General features: G+C 44.8%; 1 protein-coding gene and 1 pseudogene across 1 annotated transcript in view; both read right to left on the minus strand.

The window, feature by feature from the left end:
* The window catches only part of RBM25 (RNA binding motif protein 25), a 75529-nt gene extending 54720 nt beyond the window's left edge, over positions 1–20809 (minus strand). Inside the window, exons 1-4 of the mRNA XM_039469006.2 lie at positions 20720–20809; positions 12162–12282; positions 6473–6522; positions 4822–4989 (exon numbers count right to left, since the gene is read on the minus strand). Of these exons, the coding sequence (XP_039324940.1) occupies positions 4822–4989; positions 6473–6522; positions 12162–12267 (324 nt within the window). The 5' untranslated portion in view covers positions 12268–12282; positions 20720–20809. The remainder of the gene's footprint in view (positions 1–4821; positions 4990–6472; positions 6523–12161; positions 12283–20719) is intronic.
* Positions 6529–12155, minus strand: LOC104650805 (protein FAM162B pseudogene; annotated as a pseudogene).
* Positions 20810–27495: the final 6686 nt, after the last annotated feature.

The raw sequence follows: 27495 nt of genomic DNA on the forward strand, positions 1-27495 counted from the left end.
CCCCATCTTTACAGAAGATTTAAACAACAACAACAAAAAATTATCAATGTGTGATGATGCCCACTTGTAGTCCCAGTTACTCAGGAGGCTGAGGTGGGAGGATCACTTGAGCCCAGCCATGATTGGACCAATGCACTCCAGCCTGTGCAAAAGAGCAAGGACCCTGTTTCAAAAACATATACAACTAATTAACTAATTAATTAAAAATTAAAATAAGAAAATGGGCAAGGCACAGTGGCTCACCCATGCAATCTCAGCACTTTGGGAGGATGAGGCGGGCAGATCACTTGAGGTCAAGAGTTCTAGACCATTCTGGCAAACATGGTAAAACCCGTGTTTACTGAAAATACAAAAATTAGCCAGGCGTGGTGGCAGGTGTCCATAATCCCGGCTACTCAGGAGGCTGAGGCAGAAGAATCACTTGAACCCAGGAGGTAGATGTTGCAGCGAGCTGAGATCACGCCACTACACTCCAGCCTGGGTAAGACTGAGCTTCCATCACAAAAAAGAAAAGAAAAAAGAAAATGCAATCATAACACATGACCTAGTTCTGCCCAAACTATTTACATAATAACACTTACTAACAATTTTGCCACCTTGTAACATCTGTAAGGAAGCTGGAGGAGACCTCGGCCTTTAACAGTTTAGGCCTCAGCTGCCATAACATGTCAACAGATAATATTAAAATTATGAAGAAAGAATAGTAACAAAAAGCATATTGAAATAGAAATGAGGTATCATTTCACAACGCAATGTAAAAGTCTAAATAAACACTAACTATTAAAAAAGAGATACAAGAATAGAAATTTGAGGGCCGGGCACGGTGGCTCAAGCCTGTAATCCCAGCACTTCGGGAGGCCAAGGCAGGTGGATCACAAGGTCAAGAGATCGAGACCATCGTGGTCAACATGGTGACACCCTGTCTCTACTAAAAATACAAAAAAATTAGCTGGGCATGGTGGTACGTGCCTGTAATCCCAGCTACTCAGGAGGCTGAGGCAGGAGAATTGCCTGAACCCAGGAGGCAAAGGTTGCGGTGAGCCAAGATCGCACCATTGCACTCCAGCCTGGGTAACAGGAGCGAAACTCCGTCTCAAAAAAGAAATTTGGACATGACACTGCTGCAAAAATATAATTGGTATGGATTATCTTGTAAAGTTGAAGACAAGCGTGCCCTAGGACTCCGAAATTGCACTTCTATGAGAATATGTGATGAGAATCTTTTCACATACACCTAGGAAGACAACATATACAGTAGTAACATAGCAAAACAAGAGACTTCCAGAAGCAGGGAGGAGCAAACATTTCTACACTCTGGCACCTTCTGACTTTGCAGAATTCCATTAGAGCAGACTGGCCCTGTGGCTGCAGTGAAAAGAAGCCCAGGAGAAAACTCAGGAATAAAAATGGAGTCAGGCTTCAGACTGAAGTCACCAAAAATGTCATGGAAGTAATAAAAATGAGAAACCCGAAAACATCCTCAGATCAGTTAATTAAAACTTAAGAGAGTGCCCAGGAGATCCAGGTTTCTAAAAGAATAGGTATTTCTTGGGCCAGGCGCGGTGGCTCAAGCCTGTAATCTCAGCACTTTGGGAGGCCAAGGCGGGTGGATCACAAGGTCGAGAGATCGAGACCGTCCTGGTCAACATGGTGAAACCCCGTCTCTACTAAAAGTGCAAAAAATTAGCTGGGCATGGTGGCACGTGCCTGTAATCCCAGCTACTCAGGAGGCTGAGGCAGGAGAATTGCCTGAACCCAGGAGGCGGAGGTTGCGGTGAGCCGAGATCGCGTCATTGCACTCCAGCCTGGGTAACAAGGGCGAAACTCCATCTCAAAAAAAAAAAAAAAAAACCCGTCTCTACTAAAAATACAAAAAATTAGCTGGGCGTGCGCCTGTAGTCCCAGCTACTTGGGAGGCTGAGGCAAGAGAATTGCTTGAACCCAGTAGGCGGACGTTGCAGTGAGCCGAGATTGTGCCACTGCACTCCAGCCTAGTGCCTGGTGACAGAGTGAGACTCTGTCTCAAAAAAAAAAAAGAATAGGTATTTCTTAAATGTAAGAGTTGTGGAACAAGAATCATGAATGGTGTAAAGTAATTGCCCAGCATCTCAAACAGAGGGGCGTAAGGAGAGCAGGCAACACTGTCTCCAGAAGACAACAGGACTGCAGGACTTGGAACTACTCATGAGTTAAACCACAGGTTGAGAAAACCCTGGCCTTGTCCCTACAGAGAACCTACACAGGATTCTGGGATACAGATGAAGAATAACATCTTTGCAGGTCCTGTCAGTGCAGAATGTAGTCATTCTTCCAACCTCTTTTTTCATGTGTGTAACAAAGTCTAACTTTGTCGCCCAAGCTGGAGTGCAGCGGCACGATCTCGGGTCACTGCAACCTCCGCCTCCCAGGTTCAAGTGACTCTACTGCCTCAGCCTCCCAAGTAACTGGGATTACAGGCGCCCACAACCATGCCCGGGTAATTTTTGTATTTTTAGTAGAGACTTTTTTTTTTTTAAGAGACGGGGTTTCACTATGTTGGCCAAGGTGGTTTCAAATTCCCGACCTTGTGATCAGCCTGCCTGGGCCTCCCAAAGTGCTGGGATTACAGGCATAAGCCACTGTGCCCAGCCTTATTTTTTAATTACACAATCATTCAGCATTATTTCACTTAATAACGTATACATACCACCAAGATTAAGATGCTAAAAACTTAAGGTTAAAAAAAGTTAATCAGGCCGGGCGCGGTGGCTCACGCCTGTAATCCCAGCACTTTGGGAGGCCCAGGCAGGTGGATCACGAGGTCAAGAGATCAAGACCATCCTGGTCAACATGGTGAAACCCCGTCTCTACTAAAAATACAAAAAATTAGCTGGGCATGGTGGTGCGTGCCTGTAATCCCAGCTACTCAGGAGGCTGAGGCAGGAGAATTGCTTGAACCCAGGAGGCGGAGGTTGCGGTGAGCCGAGATCGCGCCATTGCACTCCAGCCTGGGTAACAAGAGCAAAACTCCGTCTCAAAAAAAAAAAAAAAAAGTTAATCAACAACTTTTACCAAATGTAAACAACTTATTACTGTTCCTGCTCAGAATAAAACTTAGAAAGGAATCAGTCAATGCTAAAATAATTGTTTAAGGTTGCTGGGGAAAAGGACTCACACAGTCTCACAATATTAACCCAAGCCAGGTACGGTGGCCCACACTTGTAATCTCAACACTTTAGGCAGCCAAGGCAGGCAGTTCACTTGAGGGCAGGAGTTCAAGACACATCTGGCCAACATGGAGAAATCCTGTCTCTACAAAAAATACAAAAATAAGCCAGGTGTCATGGCACATGTCTGAAATCTCAGTTACTCGGGAGGCTGAGGCATGAGAATTGCTTGAATACAGGAGGCAGAGTTTGTGGTGAGCAGAGATCACACCACTACACTTAACCTATGTGACAGAGCAAAAGTATCTCAAAAATAAATGAAATATTTCACTGGATCATGGGCGAAAACTAATACGATTAATGTTATGGTCATTACTGGGAAAATTAAATATGAACTACATGTGCATTAGTTAACAGTATTGTATCAATTTCATGTATTTTTTTTTTTGTTTCAGAAATTCTCTTGCTTGGGCTGGAGTGCAACTGCAAGATCATAGCTCACTGCAGCCTTGAACTCCTAGACTCAAGCAATTCTCCCACCTCAGATTCTAGAACAACTGGGACTATAGGCGAGCACCAGCACACTCATCTTTTATTATTATTTTTTAAACTGAGTCTCACTTTGTCGCCCAGGGTGGAGTACAGTGGCACAACCTCAGCTCACTGCAGCCTCCAGCTTCCGGGTTCGAGGGATTCTCCTGCTTGAGCCTCCCCAGTAGCTGGGATTATAGGTGCACGCCACCACACCTGGCTAATTTTTTTTTTTTTTTTTTTTGAGACGGAGTTTCGCTCTTGTTACCCAGGCTGGAGTGCAATGGCGCCATCTCGGCTCACCGCAACCTCCTCCTCCTGGGCTCAGGCAATTCTCCTGCCTCAGCCTCCTAAGTAGCTGGGATTACAGGCACGCGCCACCACGCCCAGCTAGTTTTTTGTATTTTTAGTAGAGACGGGGTTTCACCACGTTGACCAGGATGGTCTCGATCTCTCGACCTCGTGAACCACCCACCTCGGCCTCCCAAAGCGCTGGGATTACAGGCTTAAGCCACCAGGTCCGGCCTAATTTTTGTATTTTTACTAGAGACGGGGGTCTCACCATGTTGGTCAGGCTGGTCTTGAACTCCGGACCATAAATGATCTGCCCACCTCAACCTCCCAAAGTGCTAGGATTATAGGCATTAGCCACCACAACCGGCCCTATTACTTTTTAATTTTTTGTAAAGATGTGTGTTGATACGTTGCCCAGGCTGGCCTCGAACTCCTAGCTTAAAGAGATCCTCCTGCCTCGGCCTCGCAAAGGACTGGGATTACAACTACAGGCAAAAGCCACTACACTCAGCCAAATTTCATGTGACAGTCGCATTGTGATTATCTCAGAGAATGTCCTTGTTCTTAGGAAATACATGAAGGATTCACAGGTGAAATTTCATGTCACAATTTACTCTCAAATTATCCAAGAACAAAATATGTGTGGTACACATGTATACACAAAGTATCTAAACATGTTCACTAGTAAATCTAGGAAAAGAATACAAGTGTGTTCACTGTACTACCTTCGCCTTTGCTGAAGGACTGAAATTTTTTAAAATAAAAAGCAATCACTGAAAATCTTTCTGCTTAAGTTTGAAATATATAACAAAAAAAGAATTTTCCGTGAAAAATAAACAGTTTAACTTACAGCTAAGAGTTGTCTTATAAGCATGTCTGAGGCTTTCTCAGAAATGTTACCAACAAAAACGGTAGTAGTGGGACCACAATTTTCATCATTTTCTTTAGTCTTTAAGCCTGGATGATCCTTTCTTGCACCCAAATGCTTTCCAACCATAGACACAGTGGGTACTAGGACCTGAAGAAAGGGAATAAAAATTGATGTCACAATTAAATTTAATTAAAATTAGGCTAAAATTTTAAAATTAGGCTAAAAACAATTAAAATTAGGCTACTACCACAATTAAAATTAGGCTAAAAACCTCAGGATTAAATAAATATATATAGCACATTATTTAAGCTCTGCATGCTTGCCTACTTAATCTAAAGCACCTAAAATGCATAGCACATTTCATTAATGCAAACTTATTTGTGACAAGTATACTTCTACTACTAGATTACCTTTCTTCATACAAAAGAAACAAAAATAACCAAGAAAACTTTAAGAGGTAATTTTTATTTCTGTTTTTCATTTTTTGAAATGGAGTCTTCCACCTCCCGGGTTCAAGCAATTCTGCCTCAGCCTCCCAAGCAGCTGGGATTATAAGTGTGTGCCACCATGCCAGGCTTATTTTTTGTATTTTCAGTAGAGACCGTGCTGAGCCTATGTCTTAAACATTTAAAAATTATGCCCTAGGCCTAGTGTGGTGGCTCACGCCTGTAATCCAAACACTCTGGGAGGCCGAGGTGGGCGGATCATCTGAGGCCCGGAGTTCAAGACCAGTCTGGCTAACATGGTGAAACCCCGTCTCTACTAAAAATACAAATTATTAGGCTGGCGTGGTGGCATGTGCCTGTAATCCCAGCTACTCAGGAGGCTGAGGCAGGGGAATCGTTTGAACTTGGGAGGTGGAGGCTGCAGTAAGCCATACCATTGTATTCCAGTCTGGGAAACAAGAGAAACTCCATGCCCTCCCCCCCCAAAAAAAGACAAAACATTTAAAATTATCAAATATATCCAGAAGTTTTTTCACAATTGTACTCACTACCAATATAAAAGCAAATTTCAATTATCCATGCTAATTCTCTGGCAAAATATTCAAATATGTCATAGCACTCTCCCCATATTTTGCCTTTTATCAGTTATTTCTGCTATCTTATTTTCCCTTTATGACTTCCAACTTTTCCAGGGAAGAAACACATCTTTGTATGTGACACTGAACTCAGCAAACTCCCTCAGTAGGCACTGAATAAATAGTGGTAAAACAGGAGAACTGCTCCACCCCTAAATTCTAGCTTTCCCTAAGCCTGAAATACAAGGATCATTCCTATGTTCTTTAAAGAGATCAGAGATGTCACATCCTTCTCCCATCACCCAGGACCAAGATGAGAAAGCAATGAAAAGCCAAAGTCCTAAATCTGTAATAACAAGTGTATGAAGAGTCTTGAGAACAACAGGAAAATCACAGAATTATCCACTTAGGGAGCACATTGTAAGGGCAATTATATATATGCACACCTAAGTGAAAAAGACACTCAAATAAACGACATATGCTATATGCTCTCATTCTGTCCTTGCTATTCTTTTAAATACTCATAATTTATCTAAGTTTATCACGCTATTTAGCTTAAAAGCACTAGCACTACCATAACTCATGATTCCTCCTTTAAGTTGTACTTACAGTTGGCGCAGGAGCCATAATGCTCATTGGTACAGGAATCATTGGGGTCCCTAAGATAAGAAAAACCACACTGATTATGTATGACTACATTCTGTATCAACTACATGCCAAACAAGTATCTTTACTCATAATTAAGATAAGTAGAAATACAGGACAAATGAAAATGAAATACTGATACTGTCTTATTTTCAAAAGGAATGTGGTATCAGGTCGGTCCATATAAACTTACAAAATGCTACTTCAACATGCTTTTGACTTAAGGAGTATAAAATTCTGTATATTTATTCAGGTTCATACGGTTCAGTAATCCTCAAAACCAACATCTTTCACAAATACAGACTGATTTATGGGTGAACAATGGTATTAAAGATCCTTTAAAAGTAAAAACAGGCCAGGCACAGTGGCTCAAGCCTGTAATCCCAGCACTTTGGGAGGCCAAGGTGGGTGGATCACACGGTCAAGAGATCAAGACCATCCTGGTCAACATGGTGAAACCCCGTCTCTACTAAAATACAAAAAATTAGCTAGGCATGGTGGCACATGCCTGTAATCCCAGCTACTTAGGAGGCTGAGGCAGGAGAATTGCCTGAACCCAGGAGGCGGAGGTTGCGGTGAGCTGAGATTGCGCCATTGCACTCCAGCCTGGGTAACAAAAGCGAAACTCCATTTCAAAAAAAAAAAAAGTAAAAACGGTCAGGTACAGTGGCTCACCTATAAGCCCAGCTTTTAGGGAGGCAGATGTGAGAAGTTAGATTGAGCCCAGGAGATTGAGACCTGTCTGGCCAATAAATAGTGAGACCCCGTTCTCCCAAAAAACAGGAAAAAAAAAAAAAAAAAAGTAAAAACACATTGTACAACACTGTGATACAGTTAGTAGCAATGCATATTCTTAAAAACTACTGAGAAAACCTATACTTAAAATCTAGAGTGTTCTCACTACAAAAAAATAAGCATGTAAAGTAATACACCATGTGTTAATTAGCTCAATTCAGTTACTCCACAACATACCTGTTATCTCAAAATGTTGTACATGATAAATACATACGATTTTGTCAAATAAAGTAAAAACAAATCCTTTGGAAGTTGTTTTTTTTTTGTTTTTGTTTTTCCTGTAGAAATCTGTTTATGTAAAGTTCAAAAACAGGCCAAACGAATCAAAGATGATGGAGCTCAGAAAAATTGCTATGTTTGGGAGGTAATGGCTGAGAATGGGCAGGACTGAGGCTCTGAGGTGTTGCCATTATTCTACATCTTCATTTGCCGGTGGTTACAAAGACGTTTACAACATAAATATCTATCAGGCTGTATACACCTTTTCCCACTTTTTTTTTTTTTTTTTTTTTTTTTTTTTTTTTTTTTTTGAGACGGAGTTTCGCTCTTGTTACCCAAGCTGGAGTGCAATGGCGCGATCTTGGCTCACCGCAACCTCCGCCTCCTGGGCTCAGGCAATTCTCCTGCCTCAGCCTCCTGAGTAGCTGGGATTACAGGCACGCGCCACCACGCCCAGCTAGTTTTTTGTATTTTTAGTAGAGACGGGGTTTCACCATGTTGACCAGGATGGTCTCGATCTCTCGACCTCGTGATCCACCCGCCTCGGCCTCCCAAAGTGCTGGGATTACAGGCTTGAGCCACCGCGCCCGGCTACCTTTTCCCACTTTTTGAATGTATGCTATACTTTACTAAAAGTTTACTAAAAAGTAAAAATAAAATAGACACTGCACTTCTTGTTAGCAAAATAAAACCACGGCAGGTATTTTGGTAAATAGGTAAATATTCTATTTTTCTCATCTTCTACTGTTGCTGATGACGGGGATGGTATTCAGGTGAATGCTTTGTCGATTAGAATATCATTTTGCTTTAGCCTGTGCAGCCAATGCGGTTTCTTCACGCAACTTAGCCTTCTTTGCCAAGTTCAAACTTGCTAAGGATTCATGTCGTTCTACAGCCCTTTTGGCTGACACTGTCACAGCAAAGCAGGCAATAATTGTGAGTCCAATCATTACGTAACAAACTTTCACTCGAGCTTTGTTTCTTGCAGTGTCTATCATTTCTGGCGGGACCCGAGGCGGGATCTCTTCCATCAATTTGAATCGCCCGGTCCACACCAGGATTTTCTTGTCAAACTGCGAAGGCCTGTGCTGCGCAGGGACTCCGTGAACCTCCCCGCGACCTCTGAGCACAGAATTGCTGGGGGCCGCGCTGCTGGTGTACCAGGGGAGACCCCACGGCAGAAGAGCCAGTGGGGGTGGCCGCGTGGCCTTGACAGGCGCCCCGGGCGCGCAGTGGACGGTTACTCCGCGGCCACGGCGCGTCGAGAACATGCTGCCTGCTAGTCGCGGGCCACACCCGCACTTTCCGGCCCAGCCTCTGGCATTCTCCTAGCAGCTCTCCCCGCCCAGGCCAGGCCCTGCGCGGCCCGCTGCACCCTGTAGAGCCTGGGACGCGCAGCTGGAAGCCCTGGCGCTCGCACTCATGGAAGCTGTTTTAAGCACCAAATATGTGGAAATCTAAGAAGAATCTTGTTACTCCTGGTTCTTTCATAGAAAATAACCATCATGGGCCGGGCGCGGTGGCTCAAGCCTGTAATCCCAGCACTTTGGGAGGCCGAGGTGGGTGGATCACGAGGTCAAGAGATCGAGACCATCCTGGTCAACAAGGTGAAACCCCGTCTCTACTAAAAATACAAAAAACTAGCTGGGCATGGCGGTGTGTGCCTGTAATCCCAGCTACTCAGGAGGCTGAGGCAGGAGAATTGCTTGAACCCAGGAGGCGGAGGTTGCGGTGAGCCGAGATCGCGCCATTGCACTCCAGCCTGGGTAACAAGAGCGAAACTCCATCTCAAAAAAAAAAAAAAAAAAAAAAAAAAAGAAAATAACCATCATGGGCCAGACACGGTGGCTCATGCTTGTAATCCCAGCACTTTGAGAGGCCAAGATAGGTAAATCACCTGAAGTCAGGAGTTCGAGACCAGCCTGACCAACACGGTGAAACCCTGTTTCTACTAAAAATACAAACATTAGCCAGGCATAGTGGTACACGCCTGTAATCCCAGCTACTAGGGAAGCTGAGGCAGGAGAATCACTTGAACCTGGGAAGCGGAAGCTGCAGTGAGCTGAGATCATACCACTGCACTCCGGCCTGGGTGACAAGTTCAAGACTCCTTCCACAAAATAATAATAATAATAATTGTAGTTACAGCTACTCTAGAAGTTGAGGCAGAAGGATCCCTGAGCCCCAGAGTTCAAGGCTACAGTGTGCTATTATCATGCCTGTGAATAACCACTGCACTCTACCCTAGGAAACACAGCAAAATTCTATTTAAAAAAAAAAGGGTGGGGGGCAGGGAGTCAGGGACACAGTAGTTCACACCAGTAGTCTAAACACTTTGGGAAGCCAATACGGGCAGATCGCTTGAGCCAACACAGCAAAACCCATCTCTACAAAAAATACAAAAATTAGCCAGGCTCGGCCAGGCACGGTGGCTCACGCCTGTAATCCCAGGACTTTGGGAGGTCGAGGCAGGCGGACCACGAGGTCAGGAAATGAAGACCATCCTGGCCAACATGGTGAAACCCCGTCTCTACTAAAAATGACAAAAATTAGCTGGGCGTGGTGGTGCGCACCTATAGTCCCAGTTATTCAGGAGGCTGAGGCAGGAGAATTGCTTGAACCCAGGAGGCAGAGGCTACAGTGAGCTGAGATCATACCACTGCACTCAAGCCTGGTACCTGGCAACAGAGAGACTCTGTCTCAAAACAAACAAACAACAACAACAAAAAAAACAAATTAGCCAAGCTCTACAGGAGATGCTGGAAAGAAAAAAAAAAATTAGCCAGGCATGGTAACACTGCTCATAATCCCAATTACTAGGGAGGCTGAATCAGGAGAATCCCTTGAACCCAGGAGGCAGAGGCTACAGTGAGCCATGACTGCACTACTGCACTCCAGCTTAGGTGACAGACTCTCTCAAAAAAAAAAAAAAGGAAACAAATTTAAAATCTTTTTATAAACCCAATCTACTGGTAAGAAAATTAAAACACAGGCCGGGTGCAGTGGCTCACGCCTGTAATTCCAGCACTTTGGGAGGCCGAGGCAGGCAAATCACCTGAAGTCAGGAGTTCAAGACCAGCCTGACTAACATGGTAAAACCCTGTCTCAAAAAAAAAGAGGAAAGAAAGAAAATTAAAACACAGATTTTCATTAATCATCTTTTCTGAGTTTAAACAAGTGATTAAGCTTACTCCCACCCACTACCTCCCCACAAGACAGGTCTTCCCTATGTTGTCCAGGCTTCTTGTTTTGAATTCCTGGGTTTGAGAGACATTCTGGCCTCAGCCTCCCACAGAGGTGGGATTACAGGTATAAGCCACCATGCCCAGCCTATAATTTCTAGAACACCTGGGCTTTGCATCAGGGTCATATCAAAAAATGGATCTGACTCAGGCATGGTGGCAAACATCTATAGTCTCAGCTACTCAGGAGGCTGAGGCAAGAGGATCAGTTGAGCCCAGGAGATGGAGGCTGCACTAAGTTATGGTTGTGCCACTGCACCCCCAGCCAGGGAGACACAGATCCTGTCTCAAAAAAAATGAAGGATATATGGACCAAAGAGAAAACTAATGCCCAAATGAAAGTTACTAGATCACTTTCCTCCTGTAACTAACTATTAATGTGTTTGATGGCTGATAACTAATTTTATTCAGTTTTCTGCAACATTTACTCAAATACAATTTCCATTCAGCAAAATTTTTTTTAAAGAAGACATTTTTTTTCCAAAGGGCCAGCTAGAGCCTTTCTGCAGAACTTATTGTCTATTTATGGTCCATTATAGAACAACTAAATTACTATGTAAAATCAGTGGATTTTAAGTCGCTATGTAAAATCAGCAATTGTTGGCTGGGCATGGTGGTTCATGCCTGTTATCCCAGCACTTTGGGAGATGGAGGTGGGATGATTACAAGGTCAGGAGTTCAAGACCAGCCTGGCCAACATTGTGAAACCCCATCTCTCCTAAAAACACCAAAAAAATTAGCTGAGTATGGTGGTGTGCACCTATAGTCCCAGCTACTCGGGAGGCCGAGGCAGGAGAATCACTTGAATCCAGAAGGCGGAGGTTGCAGTGAGCCAAGATGGCACCACTGCATTCCAGCTTGGGTGACAAAACAAGACTCAAAAGAAAGAAAAAAAAATCAGTAACTGGCCAGGTGCCATGCCTCACGCCTGTAATCCAAGGACTTTGGGAGACTGAGATGGGGCAGATCACCTGAGGTCAGGAGTTCAAGATCAGCCTGACCAACATGTTGGAACCGTATCTCTACTAAAAATACAAAAGTTAGCTGGATGTGGTGGTGAGCTCCTGTAACTCCAGCTACCCAGGAGGCTGAGACAGGAGAATCACTTGAACCCGGGAGGCGCAGGCTGCAGTGAGGCAAGATCACGCCATTGCACTCCAGCCTAGGCAACAAGAGTGAAACTGCATCTCAAAAAAAAAAAAAAACTTTCCTGATGAGTTTAATACTCAGCCAGAATTAAAAACTACTGCTACAGGAAAATGAGACATCTACATTTCCAGAATGATGCCAACAGATATCTTCACTAACATGGTCACATATCTAACATTTTCCTGAAGTTAATATCACAAAGACAAAAGTACAAGTTCGATGACAAAAAACAGTATGAACAAACTTACCTGGAGGTACAGGTGGAGGAAATCCTGGAAACTGCGGGGGTGGGATCCCTGGTGGGAGTGCTGGGATCCCCATGGGAGGGCGATTCAAATGAGGGGGAAAAGACATTCTTACTGCAGCAGTCTAAAGAAAAAAAAACATGACAAATCATTTTATTTGAAAACTTCCCAATTTTATACGCTTGCTTTTTTTACTTTCATTTTTAGAGTATCTGCAAAATTCCGAACTTCTTACCCAAAGAAGCAGGCAAAGACTCTTTTTTCTCTGTTCATTGAGAATTCCTAAAACCTAGATCTTTTCTAAAAAGTTGCCAAAATATACACAATCTAAATTCAGGATAGACTCCTAGAACCATGTAGAAGTAATATAAAGGAAGAAAAAAATTCTGAGGTTCAGTTAATATCCAAAAATATCAAACATAAACGAATCTTTTTAGACCAAACTGAGAATTCAGGTGAGCATCTAATAGTCTTTAAGTGTTCTGATACACTCATTTTTTCTTTTGAGATGGAGTTTTGCTCTTGTTACCCAGGCTGGAGTGCAATGGCACAATCTCGGCTCACTGCAACCTCCGCCTCCTGGGTTCAGGCAATTCTCCTGCCTCAGCCTCCTAAGTAGCTGGGATTACAGGCACACGCCACCATGCCCAGCTAATTTTTTGTATTTTTAGTAGAGACGGGGTTTCACCATGTTGACCAGGATGGTCTTGATCTCTTGACCTCGTGATCCACCCGCCTCGGCCTCCCAAAGTGCTGGGATTACATGTTTAAAGCTTTTAAAAAATATTTGGTAGCCGGGCGCGGTGGCTCAAGCCTGTAATCCCAGCACTTTGGGAGGCTGAGGCGGGCGGATCACGAGGTCAAGAGATCGAGACCATCCTGGTCAACATGGTGAAACCCCGTCTCTACTAAAAATACAAAAAATTAGCTGGGCATGGTGGTGCGTGCCTGTAATCCCAGCCACTCAGGAGGCTGAGGCAGAAGAATTGCTTGAACCCAGGAGGCGGAGGTTGCGGTGAGCCGAGATTGCGCCATTGCACTCCAGCCTGGGTAACAAGAGCGAAACTCCGTCTCAAAAAAAAAAATATATATATATATATTTGTCTCAGCCGGGCGCGGTGGCTCAAGCCTGTAATCCCAGCACTTTGGGAGGCCGAGGCGGGTGGATCACGAGGTCAAGAGATCGAGACCATCCTGGTCAACATGGTGAAACCCCGTCTCTACTAAAAATACAAAAAATTAGCTGGGCATGGTGGCACGTGCCTGTAATCCCAGCTACTCAGGAGGCTGAGGCAGGAGAATTGCCTGAACCCAGGAGGCGGAGGTTGCGGTGAGCCGAGATCGCGCCATTGCACTCCAGCCTGGGTAACAAGAGCGAAACTCCCTTTCAAAAAAAAAGAATGGAAAAATCAACAACAGTAGTTAGGTATCAGTGTATATTAACAAAGGTAAAACACAAGATTGCAAGATTGTAAATGTGCTGAGTTTTAAAATAAACTTTATTAACCAAAAACAAAAATTCTAGGGGTGGTATCTCCTTTTAAAACAGAGGGGGCTACTGTCCTACTTACAGAAGCTCTTCTGTTATCATTCTAACAGTCTATCTCAGCAATTCCTTAGGGTAGTTGGTTTTAATACCTGTTAAGTAAATAAACTGATTAAAATGAACGAATCAGTAAACAAACTCTGAGGACCTCAACAAACAAATTTATTACGCTATCTCATGCTGCATACTACATATTAGCAATGGCCCAGTATCTAGCCTTACTATGGTTACAAGACTGGGCCATGAATTCATCTTTAGAACCACTTTTCCCCCACTAGTATTACATATAAATAATGCTTAAGGCTGGGCGCCGTGGGCCTCGCCTGTAATCCCAACACTTTGGAAGGCTGAGGCAAGCTAATCACTTGAAGTCAGTTCGAGACCAGCCTGGTCAACATGGTAAAATTCTGCCTCTACTAAAAATACAAAAATTAGCAAGGCCTACGGTGGTGGGCGCCTGTAACCCCAGCTGCTCAGGAGGCTGAGGCAGGAGAATCACTTGAACCCAGGAGGCAGAGGTTGCAGTGAGCCAAGATCACACCACTGCACTCCAGCCTGGGCAACAGAGTAAGACTCTGTATCAAAAATAAATAAATAAAACTCTATATTCCTAGTATTTAAGTTATATTTTATGGTTTTTAAATCTGTACTTCAGGTTGGGCATAGTGGCTCACGCCTATAATCCCAGCACTATGAAAGGCCGAGGCAGGTGAATCATCTGAGGTCAGGAGTTCAAGACCAGAGATCAATACCCGCCTCACCAACTTGGCGAAACCTATCTCTAGTAAAAAATACAAAAATTAGCTGGGTGTGGTGGCACGTGCCTGTAGTCCCAGCTACTCAGGAGGCTGAGGCAGGAGAATCGCTTGAACCCAGGAGAGGCAGGTGTTGCAGTGGGCCAAGATCACATGACTGCACTCCAGCCTGGGTGACAGAGCAAGACTCTGTAGTTTTAAAAAAACAAAAAACTGTAATTTATTCTGCATATATATTTAATTTTCGTTTATGCCAATATACCCAGTCCATTCACTTCAAATTTTACCATAACATATTCCCCTTTTGTTTGGAGCTGCCAAAACTTGCTTGTTCATAGGATGGACTTCAAAGGTAAAGGCAAAGATACCAGTTAATAGCTAATTTTTATAGATATTCCTTTATTCCTTTAAGATAATCGGCCTCTCATGGAAATTCAGAAAACATTTCTGGTGATCTTTGATAAATACAAACGTTCACTTTAACCAGCCTAAAATTAGATTACCAACTACTTCCTTCAACACAAGTTTATATGTTTTGCCAGGTGAAACTGATTGAGAAAATTTTTATAATCATAAACAAAGCTTATCTGTTGTTACCTATAGATGATAAACAAAATAAATTATAAGATTGAAAACTGGGTGGCCGGGCGCGGTGGCTCAAGCCTGTAATCCCAGCACTTTGGGAGGCCGAGGCGGGTGGATCACAAGGTCAAGAGATCGAGACCATCCTGGTCAACATGGTGAAACCCCGTCTCTACTAAAAATACAAAAAAAAATTAGCTGGGCATGGTGGTGAGTGCCTGTAATCCTAGCTACTCAGGAGGCTGAGGCAGGAGAACTGCCTGAACCCAGGAGGCGGAGGTTGCGGTGAGCCGAGATCGCACCATTGCACTCCAGCCTGGGTAACAAGAGCGAAACTCCGTCTCCAAAAAAAAAAAAAAAAAGATTGAAAGCTGGTATGTGCTTTGTAGAAAAATAAAGCAGGTAAGATATCTATGGTGTAGTTTATTTTAAATACAGAGATTAGGCCTTCACAAGAAGGTGAAGATTAGAAAAAAGATTTAAAAGAGGCAGAGGCAGGAAGCCCTATTCATATCTGGGGGAAAGAGACTTGCAAGGAAAGGAAAAGACAAAGAGGCTGAGGTAGGAATGGTGTGTTTGAGGGAGGAGTAATAATAAGGCCAACATAACGACTGGAGCAGAATAAATGAAAGTCAGAGATAAATACTGAGTATTACTTGTACAGTGTAGGGCTATGTGACACACTGTAAACATTTTAGTTTTAACTCTAAATGAGATAAAAAAAATATTTGAAGAGTTTCTGACTTGTCACATTTTCACAGTATCACTGGCCACTGTGTTAAGACTGGAAAGGAACAGGATAGAAGCAAGAGACTAGCACAATAATATAAGAGATGGCCGCCTGGAACATGCGTTAGTGGTAAAAGTACTATTAAGTTGTTGGATCCTGGATATACTTTGAAGGCAGCCAACAGGATTTGCTGAGGGATTGTACAGTATGTGTGATTTAAGACAGAGAGATGCAGAGTTATTAGCACTGAAATTATTTCCATAGCATGTTTTAAAATACTGAAAGTACCTCACTTTCAGAAGCACCTTTTCCTGCTAAGTATGAAACTTTATAGCCCAGGATAATAAAAACAGGAACGTGGGCCAGGTACAGTGGCTCATGCCTGAATCTCAGCACTTTGGGAGGCCAAGGCAGGAGGATCACTTGAGCTCAGGAGTTCCAGACCAACCTGGGCAACATGGTAAAATCCCATCTCTACCAAAAATACAAAAAATTAGCCAGGTGTGGTAGCTTACACCTGTGGTCCCAGATACTCAGGAGACTGAGGTGGGAAAATCACTTGAGCCTGGCAAGTGGAGGTTTCAATAAGCCAAGATCACACCACTGCACTCCAGCCTGGGCGACAGAGCGAGGCCCCCCAAATATTAAATAAAACAAGAACCTATGATGGAAGCGTTTGCTATCTCTAGTGTGGCGGTGGTCACACAGGTACATACATTTGTCAAAACCCAATGTAATTAATTGTGTGCAAATTTTATCTCAAGAAATTTGGTCCAAAAAGCAACTCTGGGGGCATGGGCTGGGATTAAAAAAAAAAAAAAACACCAAGGCCGGGCACGGTGGCTCAAGCCTGTAATCCCAGCACTTTGGGAGGCCGAGGCGGGTGTATCATGAGGTCAAGAGATCGAGACCATCCTGGTCAACATGGTGAAACCCCGTCTCTACTAAAAATACAAAAAATTAGCTGGGCATGGTGGCACATGCCTGTAATCCAAGCTACACAGGAAGCTGAGGCAGGAGAATTGCCTGAACCCGGGAGGCGGAGGTTGCAGTGAGCAGAGATCACGCCATTGCTCTCCAGCCTGGATAACAAGAGCGAAACTCCATCTCAAAAAAAAAAAAAAAAAACACCAAAACCCTGAAGACCTAGCTCTACATGCACACACTCTGCTTTTCTTTTTTTCCTCTTTACTGTTTCAAACCATTCTTTTTTCTGCACCCTTGAGAATACCGCAAGTATGCAAAATGTAGCAAAATACTGCTTATAAGCATTCCTCTATGGTAGACTTACCCAGACAGAAAAAAAGTATTTCTCCAAGGATAGATTATTTTAGACTAGCTCCATCAGTACAGTATGTGCCAAACTTCTGAAATGATAAGAATGAACTCACAGATTCCCCTCAGCAAATATTCACATACAACTCACTCATTCATTCAACATCTACTTCCAATTATGTGCCAGGTCTACAGGAATTATTCCTAGAAAAGTGTTTTACGCCTAAAGAAGAATGGGAAATGCTTTTAACAGAAAAACTGCTTTTATAGCAAAGCTTTTCAGAAATACGAAAATACTCAACTGTTTTGAAATCTCCAAAAAAGAGCTGATCTTTTTCTGACATTGCCACTTTGTTGTTTTACCATTTTCAGTGATTAAATGGCAACATTACTGTGCCTGCCCATAAATACAGCTACCCAGGAGGATGAATGAGCCCAGTTCTGGGCTGCAGCAGCATGCTAATCGAGTGTTCATGCTAAGTTCATTCAGCATCAATATGGTAACCTTCTGGGATGAGGGGGAACCACGAGGTTCCCAACAGAGAAGGGCAAAACTCCCAAACTGATCAGTAGTAGTGGGATTACCCTGTGAATAGCCACTGCATTCCAGCCTGGGCAACACAGGAAAAATTTATCTTTAAAAAAAAAAAAAAAAAAGAGGCCGGGTGCGGTGGCTCAAGCCTGTAATCATAGCACTTTGGGAGGCCAAGGCGGGTGGACCACGAGGTCAAGAGATCGAGACCATCCTGGTCAACATGGTGAAACCCCATCTCTACTAAAAATACAAAAAAAAGTAGCTGGGCATGGTGGCACATGCCTGTAATCCCAGCTACTCAGGAGGCTGAGGCAGGAGAATTGTCTGAACCCAGGAGGCGGAGGTTGCGGTGAGCCGAGATCGTGCCATTGCACTCCAGCCTGGGTAACAAGAGCGAAACTCCGTCTCAAAAAAACAGAAAACAAAAAAACAGAAAACAAACAAACAAACAAACAAACAAACAAAAAGGCTGGGCACCGTGGCTCATACCTGTAATCCCAGCACACTGGGAGGCTGAGGCAGGTGGATCCATCGTGCTTGAGTTCCAGAGAAGGCTGGGAAACATGGTGAAACCCTGTCTTTACCAAAAATACAAAAAACTACCCAGGCATGGTGGCGTAAGCCTGTGGTGCCAGCTACTTGGGAGGCTGGAATAGGAAGATTACTTAAACCTGGGATGCAGAAGTAGCAGTGATCCGAGATAGAAGCACTGCACTTGAACCTGGGTAAAACAGACCCCATCTCAAAATGAACAAAAAAGCGTCACTACTACTATCTATAAAAAAAAATATATTATTATGATAGTATACAAAATTTGGTTAGCCGGGCGTGGTGGGCGTGTAATCCCAGCTACTTGGGAAGGTGAGGCAGGAGAATTGCTTGAACCCGGGAGGCAGAGGTTGCGATGAGCCAAGATCCTGCTGTTGCATTCCAGCCTGGGCAACAAGAGCGAAATTCTGACTCAAAAAAAAAAAAAAAAAAACCTGGGGTAATGGATACACAACTTTGTATTTTACTAAAAACCACTGAATTGTGCATTACAGGTAAATCTGATATACCAATATAGTTCATATAGTTGCCATTTTAAAAAAGGTATATTGGCTGGGTGCAGAGTGGCTCACGAGTGCAATCCCAGCACTTAGGGAGGCCGAGGCATGCGGATCACATGAGGTCAGGAATTCAAGACCAGCCTGGACAACATGGTGAAACCCAACTCTACTAAAAATACAAAAATTAGCTGGGTGTGGTGGCAGGCACCTATAGACCCCCAGCTACTTGGGAGGCTGAGGCAGGAGAATCGCTTGAACCCGGGAGGTGGAGGTTGCAATCAGCAGAGATCGCGCCACTGCACTCAAGCCTGGATGTCAGAACAAGACTCCGCACCCTCCCCACCACAAAAAAAAACAAAACAAAAACAAACCAGTTAACCCCTGTGGAAATAGGCATTAACACATGATGCCTGTAAGACAGTGGGACAATAAAAACGTTTCTTCTTAAAAGCCTTTTGTGGCCGGGCGCGGTGGCTCAAGCCCGTAATCCCAGCACTTTGGGAGGCCAAGGCGGGTGGATCACGAGGTCAAGAGATCGAGACCATCCTGGTCAACATGGTGAAACCCCGTCTCTACTAAAAATACAAAAAATTAGCTGGGCATGGTGGCACGTGCCTGTAATCCCAGCTACTTAGGAGGCTGAGGCAGGAGAATTGCCTGAACCCAGGAGGTGGAGGTTGCAGTGAGCCGAGATCGCGCCATTGCACTCCAGCCTGGGTAACAAGAGCGAAACTCCGTCTCAAAAAAAAAAAAAAAAAAAAATTCTTAAATAATAAATTATGTCAATTAATACAGATTTAAACGCTTACTATGTGGTACCTGGATACTGCACTAAGGATTTTACATACGTTTTTCTCAATCCCCAACCTCAATAGCCTATAAGGTGGATACTTCTATAAATTCGTTTTACAGAGAAAGAAAAACCAAAGCTTGAAATAAAAGAAAAAAGAAAAAGAAAAACCAAGGCTTTAAGTTAAATGAATTAGCATAGTATAAGATTTACTGAAATAATGAGTAACTTATGACCAACTGAATGCCTTTCAAGTCCTCTGAATGTTTTTGGAAGTAACTTTAAAAACAAAAATTAAAGTCCATGCTAGTGCAGAGAAGGCAATAAAAAAAAAAAAATTAAAGTCCAAAGACAATACGAAATTTGTTTATACACTGCTGCCAACGGCCTAATACACAGTGCTTCCCACTCATATAGCAGTCTGGTGCAAGACAGGTCCAATCTCTTCCCTTCTCTTGGCTCCACTCTGCCCAGTCTCAAAATGGCATATCCATGGCAATACAAATCCGTATTACATAACTTAAAAATAATCTTCATAGTGCTAGGTCTATTCCGGAAAAACGTATTTTAAAAGCATGATGGAAGACCAAAGAAGAATGAGAAGGTAACATTTTAATGTGGAGCTTAGTAACCGTCTAGAATGAATGGCGATATAGTTTCCCGCACGCTCCGACCAGCAAAGGAGAAGGACGGCAACATTCACGACTATCCTAAGCAAGCCAGGGCAGTGCTGAAAAGGTAGGTATTAGCTCCATTCCAAGGGGGTGGGGCCAGGTTACTTGGTGGCGGGCTCTAGGTGGCCAAAGAGGAAGGGAAAGACATCCGTTGGTGACCGGCACCTCGCTAAAAAGGGTGGGTGGAGGCTAACTTCAAAGCAGAGCCTGGGACGAGTGTCCCGGGCCCGAAAATCCGCTGTGGGGCTCCGGTAGGCAAGGGGGCTCAGGGAAAAGCTCCCCAGGGCCAGATCGATCGTTCCTGTGGCTAACGTGGAGCCCGCAAGGTGCAGAGGCGAGTCACTCCGCGGCGGAACGTGGAAGGGAAAGGGAAAGTGGGCGACAATGCAAGACGGAAAGCTCAAGCCGTAGGTCTGCCCTCCACGGGCTCCGGCGGCGCCCACTGGTTTTCAAGGCCTAAGGAGAAGCGGAGAAACCAAGCCTCGTGCCGGCCCCTCCCCCACCCGCCCCCCCCCTTACCTCTACCCCACCCTGGCGCTTTCTCAGCCACCCCGGCTTTTTCTCCTCCACCAGCCGAATCACCCGGTCTCCCGGTTTCCACACGCGTTCAGAGACACAAACTCACCCGCCGCTGAGGAAACGGTACTGCCTTCGCGGCCTTCGGGGATCCAGGTTACGAGTGCGCTCCACTGGTTCGAGGTTTCTCGCGCCGCTCGCCCGGGAGCCTGAGAGCCGAGGCGCCTCTACTCGCACAGGCCGCAAACACAGCCGCGCTGCGCGGGGAGCTGCTGGAGGTCTTCCTCGTGCCCGGCATGCACTGCGGCCGGAGGCGCGGAGCGCGGAACCATAGAGAAGAACGTATATAGATCGTCTCCGCCGTTGGCTCTGACTCACCAAGTCGAGACGGAATAACCATAGAGAAGCAGCGTCTAACCACTGCTAGAAAGGCCCGAACTGTAAATTATGACCCACCCTGCCATATTTGATTGGAGCCGATTGAATGTTACGACTACGGGACGCCATCTTGAGGTCAAGATTCCTGCCGGGCACCGCGCGAGGAGTGTTTAGAGGGTTTTTGACTTTTCGTAGTTTTTTTCGGGGCGTAGAACCTTGCTTTGTGATTCATTGAGAGTCGAGGAACTGATAAGTGGGCCCGATCCGCAACCTGAGTGTTATACTCCAAGTGCTGTTACAATAGCTACTCGAGATCAAGAAATAATTGGCAAAAGCTGTGGAAGCTTTTTGAAAAGTAAAAGCTTATGCGTAGTTGTAGGGCCAAAGAGGTGGCTAGAAGATGTTTGAAAAAACGTGAAAAGTCCTGTAATACTAGTTAACACAACTTTGGTCTGTAATCTAAACGTGCTAAAAGATCTTAGCTTAAGTTAATCGCAAATGATTAAGGTTATTCGGGTTTTGGACCTTAGAGCCAATATCTACTTATACACCTTTGTTTCTCAACTGCTTGCTTCTCGAAAGGCATAAAATGTATTCAGTATAAAGTTATTGCCTCTCTGAGTGCCTAGTGCTGTGCTAAGTGCTGGAAGTGTGAAGGCAAATGGAAGTGAGATTTGTTCCTGTCCTGCAGGAACTGTTGACAAGGCGACATAGATAGCAAACCTTGACCATCCTGCATAAAATTGAAACGTACCTACACACTTCCTGCCTGCCTCTCCTACTTAATTTTACTCTAAAGCACTCATAACCATTTATTGTAACATATATTTTTGTTACTGATTTTATGGTCTGTCCATCTCTACCCCACTAGAATGTGAATGTCAGCAACGCGTTAATTGCCTGTTTTGTGCAAAAACAGGTCCTGTTAAATAGCAAGCGCTTTGTTGAGTGAAATAAATGATTGCCCAGTGGTTCATGCCTGTAATCCCAGCACTTTGGGAGGCCTAGGTAGGTGGATCACCTGAGGTTAGAAGTGGATCACCTGACCAGTCTGGCCAACGTGGCGAAACCCCATCTCTACTGAAAATACAAAAATTGCCGAGCGCGGTGGCTCAAGCCTGTAATCCCAGCACTTTGGGAGGCCGAGGCGGGTGGATCACGAGGTCGAGAGATCGAGACCATCCTGGTCAACGTGGTGAAACCCCGTCTCTACTAAAAATACAAAAAATTAGCTGGGCATGGTGGCGTGTGCCTGTAATCCCAGCTACTCAGGAGGCTGAGGCCGGAGAACTGCCTGAACCCAGGAGGCGGAGGTTGCGGTGAGCCGAGATCGCGCCATTGCACTCCAGCCTGGGTAACAAGAGCGAAACTCCGTCTCAAAAAAAAAAAAAAGAAAGAAAGAAAATACAAAAATTAGCCGGTCATGGCCGCGGGGGCCTATAATCCCAGCTACTCAGGAGGATGAGGCAGGAGAATCGCTTGAAGCCCGGAGGCAGACGTTTTAGTGAGCCAAGATGGCACCACTGCACTACAGCCTGGGCAATAAAGCAAGACTCCGTCTCAAAAAAAGAAAGAGAGAGAGAGAGAGAGAGAAGGAAAGAGAAAGAAAAAAAAATGATTACCGTATGATGAGTACCAACAGAACACAAAATTTAGTGTGAACACAATTGAGAAAGTATCAGTCATTTACAACAAAAGACATAAACAGAAATTCTCTCCGATTACTCTGTGTCCCTTTTTATTATTGGAAACATTGTACATGAATTTGTGTTTGCTTGTGAAATGAAGAGAGTTCCCAGGCAACAATTTGCCCTTAGACAATTTGTTGCTTATGTTCATGCAGCATCCATTCCACCTGCCTCATAGTAATGACCCTCCAAATTTCCTTTTTTTTTTTTAAAGATGGGGTTTCACCATGATGGCCAGGCTGGTCTTGAACTCCGGACCTCAGGTGATCCACCCACCACGCCTCCCAAAGTGCTAGGATTACAGGCATGAGCCACCACTCCCGGCATGACACTCCAAATTTCTTTTTTTTTTTTTTTTTTTGAGACGGAGTTTCGCTCTTGTTACCCAGGCTGGAGTGCAATGGCGCGATCTCAGCTCACTGCAACCTCCACCTCCTGGGCTCAGGCAATTCTCCTGCCTCAGCCTCCTAAGTAGCTGGGACTACAGGCACGCGCCACCACGCCCAGCTAGTTTCTTGTATTTTTAGTAGAGACGGGGTTTCACCATGTTGACCAGGATGGTCTCGATCTCTCGACCTTGTGATCCACCCGCTTCGGCCTCCCAAAGGGCTGGGATTACGGGCCTGAGCCACCGCGCCCGGCCTGACCCTCCAAATTTCTTAAACCATCTGGCCAGGCCCAGTGGCTCATGCCCATAATCACAGCACTTTGGGAGGCTAACATGGGTGGATCACAGTTTAGGAGTTTAAGACCAGCCTGGCCAAGATGGTGAAATCTCGTCTCTACTAAAAATACAAAAAAAATTAGCCGAGCGTGGTGGTGGGCACCTGTAATCCCAGCTACTTGGAAGGCTGAGGCAGGAGAATTGCTTGAACCCAGGAGGCAGAGGTTGCAATGAACCGAGGTCGTGCCACTGCACTCCAACCTGGGTGACAGAGCAAGACTCCATCTGAAAAAAAAAAAAAAAAAAAAAAAAAAGCCGGGCGCGGTGGCTCAAGCCTGTAATCCCAGCACTTTGGGAGGCCGAGGCGGGTGGATCACAAGGTCAAGAGATCGAGACCATCTTGGTCAACATGGTGAAACCCCGTCTCTACTAAAAATACAAAAAAAATAGCTGGGCATGGTGGTGCGTGCCTGTAATCCCAGCTACTCAGGAGGCTGAGGCAGGAGAATTGCCTGAACCCGGGAGGCGGAGGTTGCGGTGAGCCGAGATCGCGCCATTGTACTCCAGCCTGGGTAACAAGAGCGAAACTCCGTCTCAAAAAAACAAACAAACAAAAAAAAACCATTCTTCCACTACTACAAATCCATTTTTTGTTTGTTTTGTTTGTTTGTTTTGAGACAGAGTTTCACTCTTGTTACCCAGGCTGGAGTGCAATGGCGTGATCTCGGCTCACCGCAACCTCCGCCTCCCCGGTTCAGGCAATTCTCCTACCTCAGCCTCCTGAGTAGCTGGGATTACAGGCACGCGCCACCATGCCCAGCTAATTTTTTGTATTTTTAGTAGACACGGGGTTTCACCATGTTGACCAGGATGGTCTCGATCTCTTGACCTTGTGATCCACCCGCCTCGGCCTCCCAAAGTGCTGGGATTACAGGCTTGAGCCACCACGCCCAGCCTTGTTTGTTTTTTTGAGACGGGGTCTCACTCTGTCACTCAGGCTGGAGTGCAGTGACGTGATCTCTGCTCAATGCAACTTCTGCCTCCTGGGTTTAAGCAATTCTTCTGCCTCAGCCTCCCAGGTAGCTGAGATTATGGGCCCCCACCACCACACCTGGCTAATTTTTGTATTTTTAGTAGAGATGGAGTTTCTCCATATTGGCCAGGCTGGTCTCGAACTCCTGACCTTGTGATTCACCTGCCTCAGCCTCCCAACGTACTGGGATTACAGGTGTGAGCCACCATGCCTGGCCCAGATCCATGTAGTTTGCATAGGAAGTGTCAAATCTAACCAGACCCCATTAGGACACTGGAGTAAACTTATAACCTAATCAAAACCTGGTAATTTTGTGTTTCCCCACTTTCTTTTGGACTAATCACTATTTAAAGCATTTTACAAATACCAGCTTCTTTAATCCTCACAGCAAACCCCTGAAGTAAGAACTATTGTGATACAGGCTGGGCACAGTGGCTCATGCCTGTAATCCTAGCACTTTGGGAGGCTGAGGCGGGTGGATCACCTGAGGTAAGGAGTTCAAGACCAGCCTCGCCATCATGGTGAAACCCCATCTTAAAAAAAAAAAAAAACAACTATTGTGATACAAATGAAGAAACCAAGACTTGAAAAAGTTAACCTATCAAAGGCTACAAAAATATTAAGTGAGCCAGTGTGGTTCCTGAGTGCATGTTCTGGAACATTATACTGCTTCGTCCTATTAGCAATAATGCTAAAAAGAAGGGGAGGGGTCTCTATATTTTTCACTTAAATTGAACTTGGGAGAATTTAAGGTTGGAATAGATGGGGATGAGAATGAAATCATCACAGAAAAAAGCAGAAGTCAGACAGGGTGAGAGATTTTTTACAATATCAGTTAAGAAAATGATTCATGGCCGGGCGCGGTAGCTCACACCTATAATCCCAGCACTTTGGGAGGCCGGGACGGGTGAATCACGAGGTCGAGAGATCAAGACCATCCTGGTCAGGCCGGGCGCGGTGGCTCAAGCCTGTAATCCCAGCACTTTGGGAGGCCGAGGCGGGTGGATCACGAGGTCGAGAGATCGAGACCATCCTGGTCAAAATGGTGAAACCCCGACTCTACTAAAATACAAAAAATTAGCTGGGCATGGTGGCACGTGCCTGTAATCCCAGCTACTTAGGAGGCTGAGGCAGGAGAATTGCCTGAACCCAGGAGGCGGAGGTTGCCGTGAGCCGAGATCGCGCCATTGCACTCCAGCCTGGGTAACAAGAGCGAAACTCCGTCTCAAAAAAAAAAAAAAAAAAAAAAAAAAAAAAAAAAAAAAAAAAAGACCATCCTGGTCAACATGGTGAAACCTCGTCTCTACTAAAAATACAAAAAAATTAGCTTGGCATGGTGGCGCGTGCCTATAATCCCAGCTACTCAGGAGGCTGAGGCAGGAGAATTGCCTGAACCCAGGAGGCGGAGGTTGCGGTGAGCCGAGACCGTGCCATTGCACTCCAGCCTGGGTAACGAGCAAAACTCCATCTCAAAAAAGAAAAAAAAGAAAAGAAAATGATTCGTTTATTCCTTTTGTTTGCTTTTTGGTTTGCTGTTGCTGTTGTTATTTGATACAGGGTCTCCCTTTGTGGTCCTGGCTGGAGTGCAGTGGCGTGATCATGACTCATTGCAGTCTTGACTTCCCAGGCTCCATCGATTCTCCTAACTCAGCCTCCCAAAGAGCCAGGATTACAGGCATGAGCAATCACGCCCGGCTGGTTCAGCTACTCCGAAAGCCAGCTGTTCTAGGCTTCTCAGTATGTAAGCCAATAAATTACTTTTCCTAAGTCAGTTTTAGTTGTTTTCTATTCCTTCAACAGAAAGAATTATAAATGATACACTTGCAGAGAACAAACTAAGCCATTCATTTGGAATGCCAATCATCCTTCTTCTATTTTTTTTCTTATAAATCTGTGCTAAGGAAACTGACTGTAGATAATTAACTTGGGTATTGGTAGCTACAGTTTGTATGCCTTTGGATCCTTTCCTCATTGGCCACATCTGACCCAACTAGACAGCAGCATACCAAGTGACCTGTCAGGAGAACTGCCTTAACAGGAAAAACGTTGTTTAGCTGGAACGGAGCAGATCCTCTCAAAACTTGAAACTAGATCCCAGTGCAGTAGCACACACCTGTAGTCTCAGTCATGAGGGGGAAGGACTGCTTTTGTGTGTGTGTGTGTGTGCGTGTGTGTGTGTGTGTGTGTGTATGCATGTCCATCATTTATATTTATCTAAAATGTCATTATAGGCCGGGCACTGTGGCTCACGCCTATGATACCAGCACTTTGGGAGGCCGAGGCGGGTGGATCACAAGGTCAAGAGATCGAGACCCCATCTTGGTCAACAAGGTGAAACCCCGTCTATACTAAAAATAAAAAAATTAGCTGGGCGTGGTGGTGCATGCCTGTAGTCCCAGCTACTCGGGAGGTTGAGGCAGGAGAATTGCTTGAACCCAGGAGGCGGAGGTTGCGGTGAGCCAAGATCGCGCCATTGCACTCCAGCCTGGGTAACAAGAGCGAAACTCCGTCTCAAAAAAAAAAAAAAAGGCATTATATATTATATAAATAATGGCATAATATATATAAATATAATACATATAATGCCATTATATAAATAATATATATGTGTATATGTAGAGAGACAGATTGAGAGATTGAGAGAAAGCAGCACGTTAACACATAATGTAGAAATTAAGACTGGACTCCCCAACAAGGTGGAGTACCTGAAGTTTACCAAGTTAAGTCAGGACGCTGAAAGAAGGTCAAAGTGGTCCCTTGTTAGTAATGGTCCTAGGCTCTTAGCAGAAGCAAACACAGTCCCTATGGAGAAAGGAACCCATAATTTAGGCTTCAGGATTCTGATATCAAATGTGAGCTTAAAATTTTAAAATGCTGCGGGGCGCAGTGGCTCAAGCCTGTAATCCCAGCACTTTGGGAGGCCAAGGCGGGTGGATCATGAGGTCGAGAGATCGAGACCATCCTGGTCAACATGGTGAAACCCCGTCTCTACTAAAAATACAAAAAACTAGCTGGGCATGGTGGTGCATGCCTGTAATCCCAGCTACTTAGGAGGCTGAGGCAAGAGAATTGCCTGAGCCCAGGAGGCAGAGATTGCAGTGAGCCGAGATCGCACCATCGCA

Source organism: Saimiri boliviensis, chromosome 2 (genome assembly GCF_048565385.1).
Source record: "Saimiri boliviensis isolate mSaiBol1 chromosome 2, mSaiBol1.pri, whole genome shotgun sequence".
Lineage (NCBI taxonomy): Eukaryota > Metazoa > Chordata > Mammalia > Primates > Cebidae > Saimiri > Saimiri boliviensis.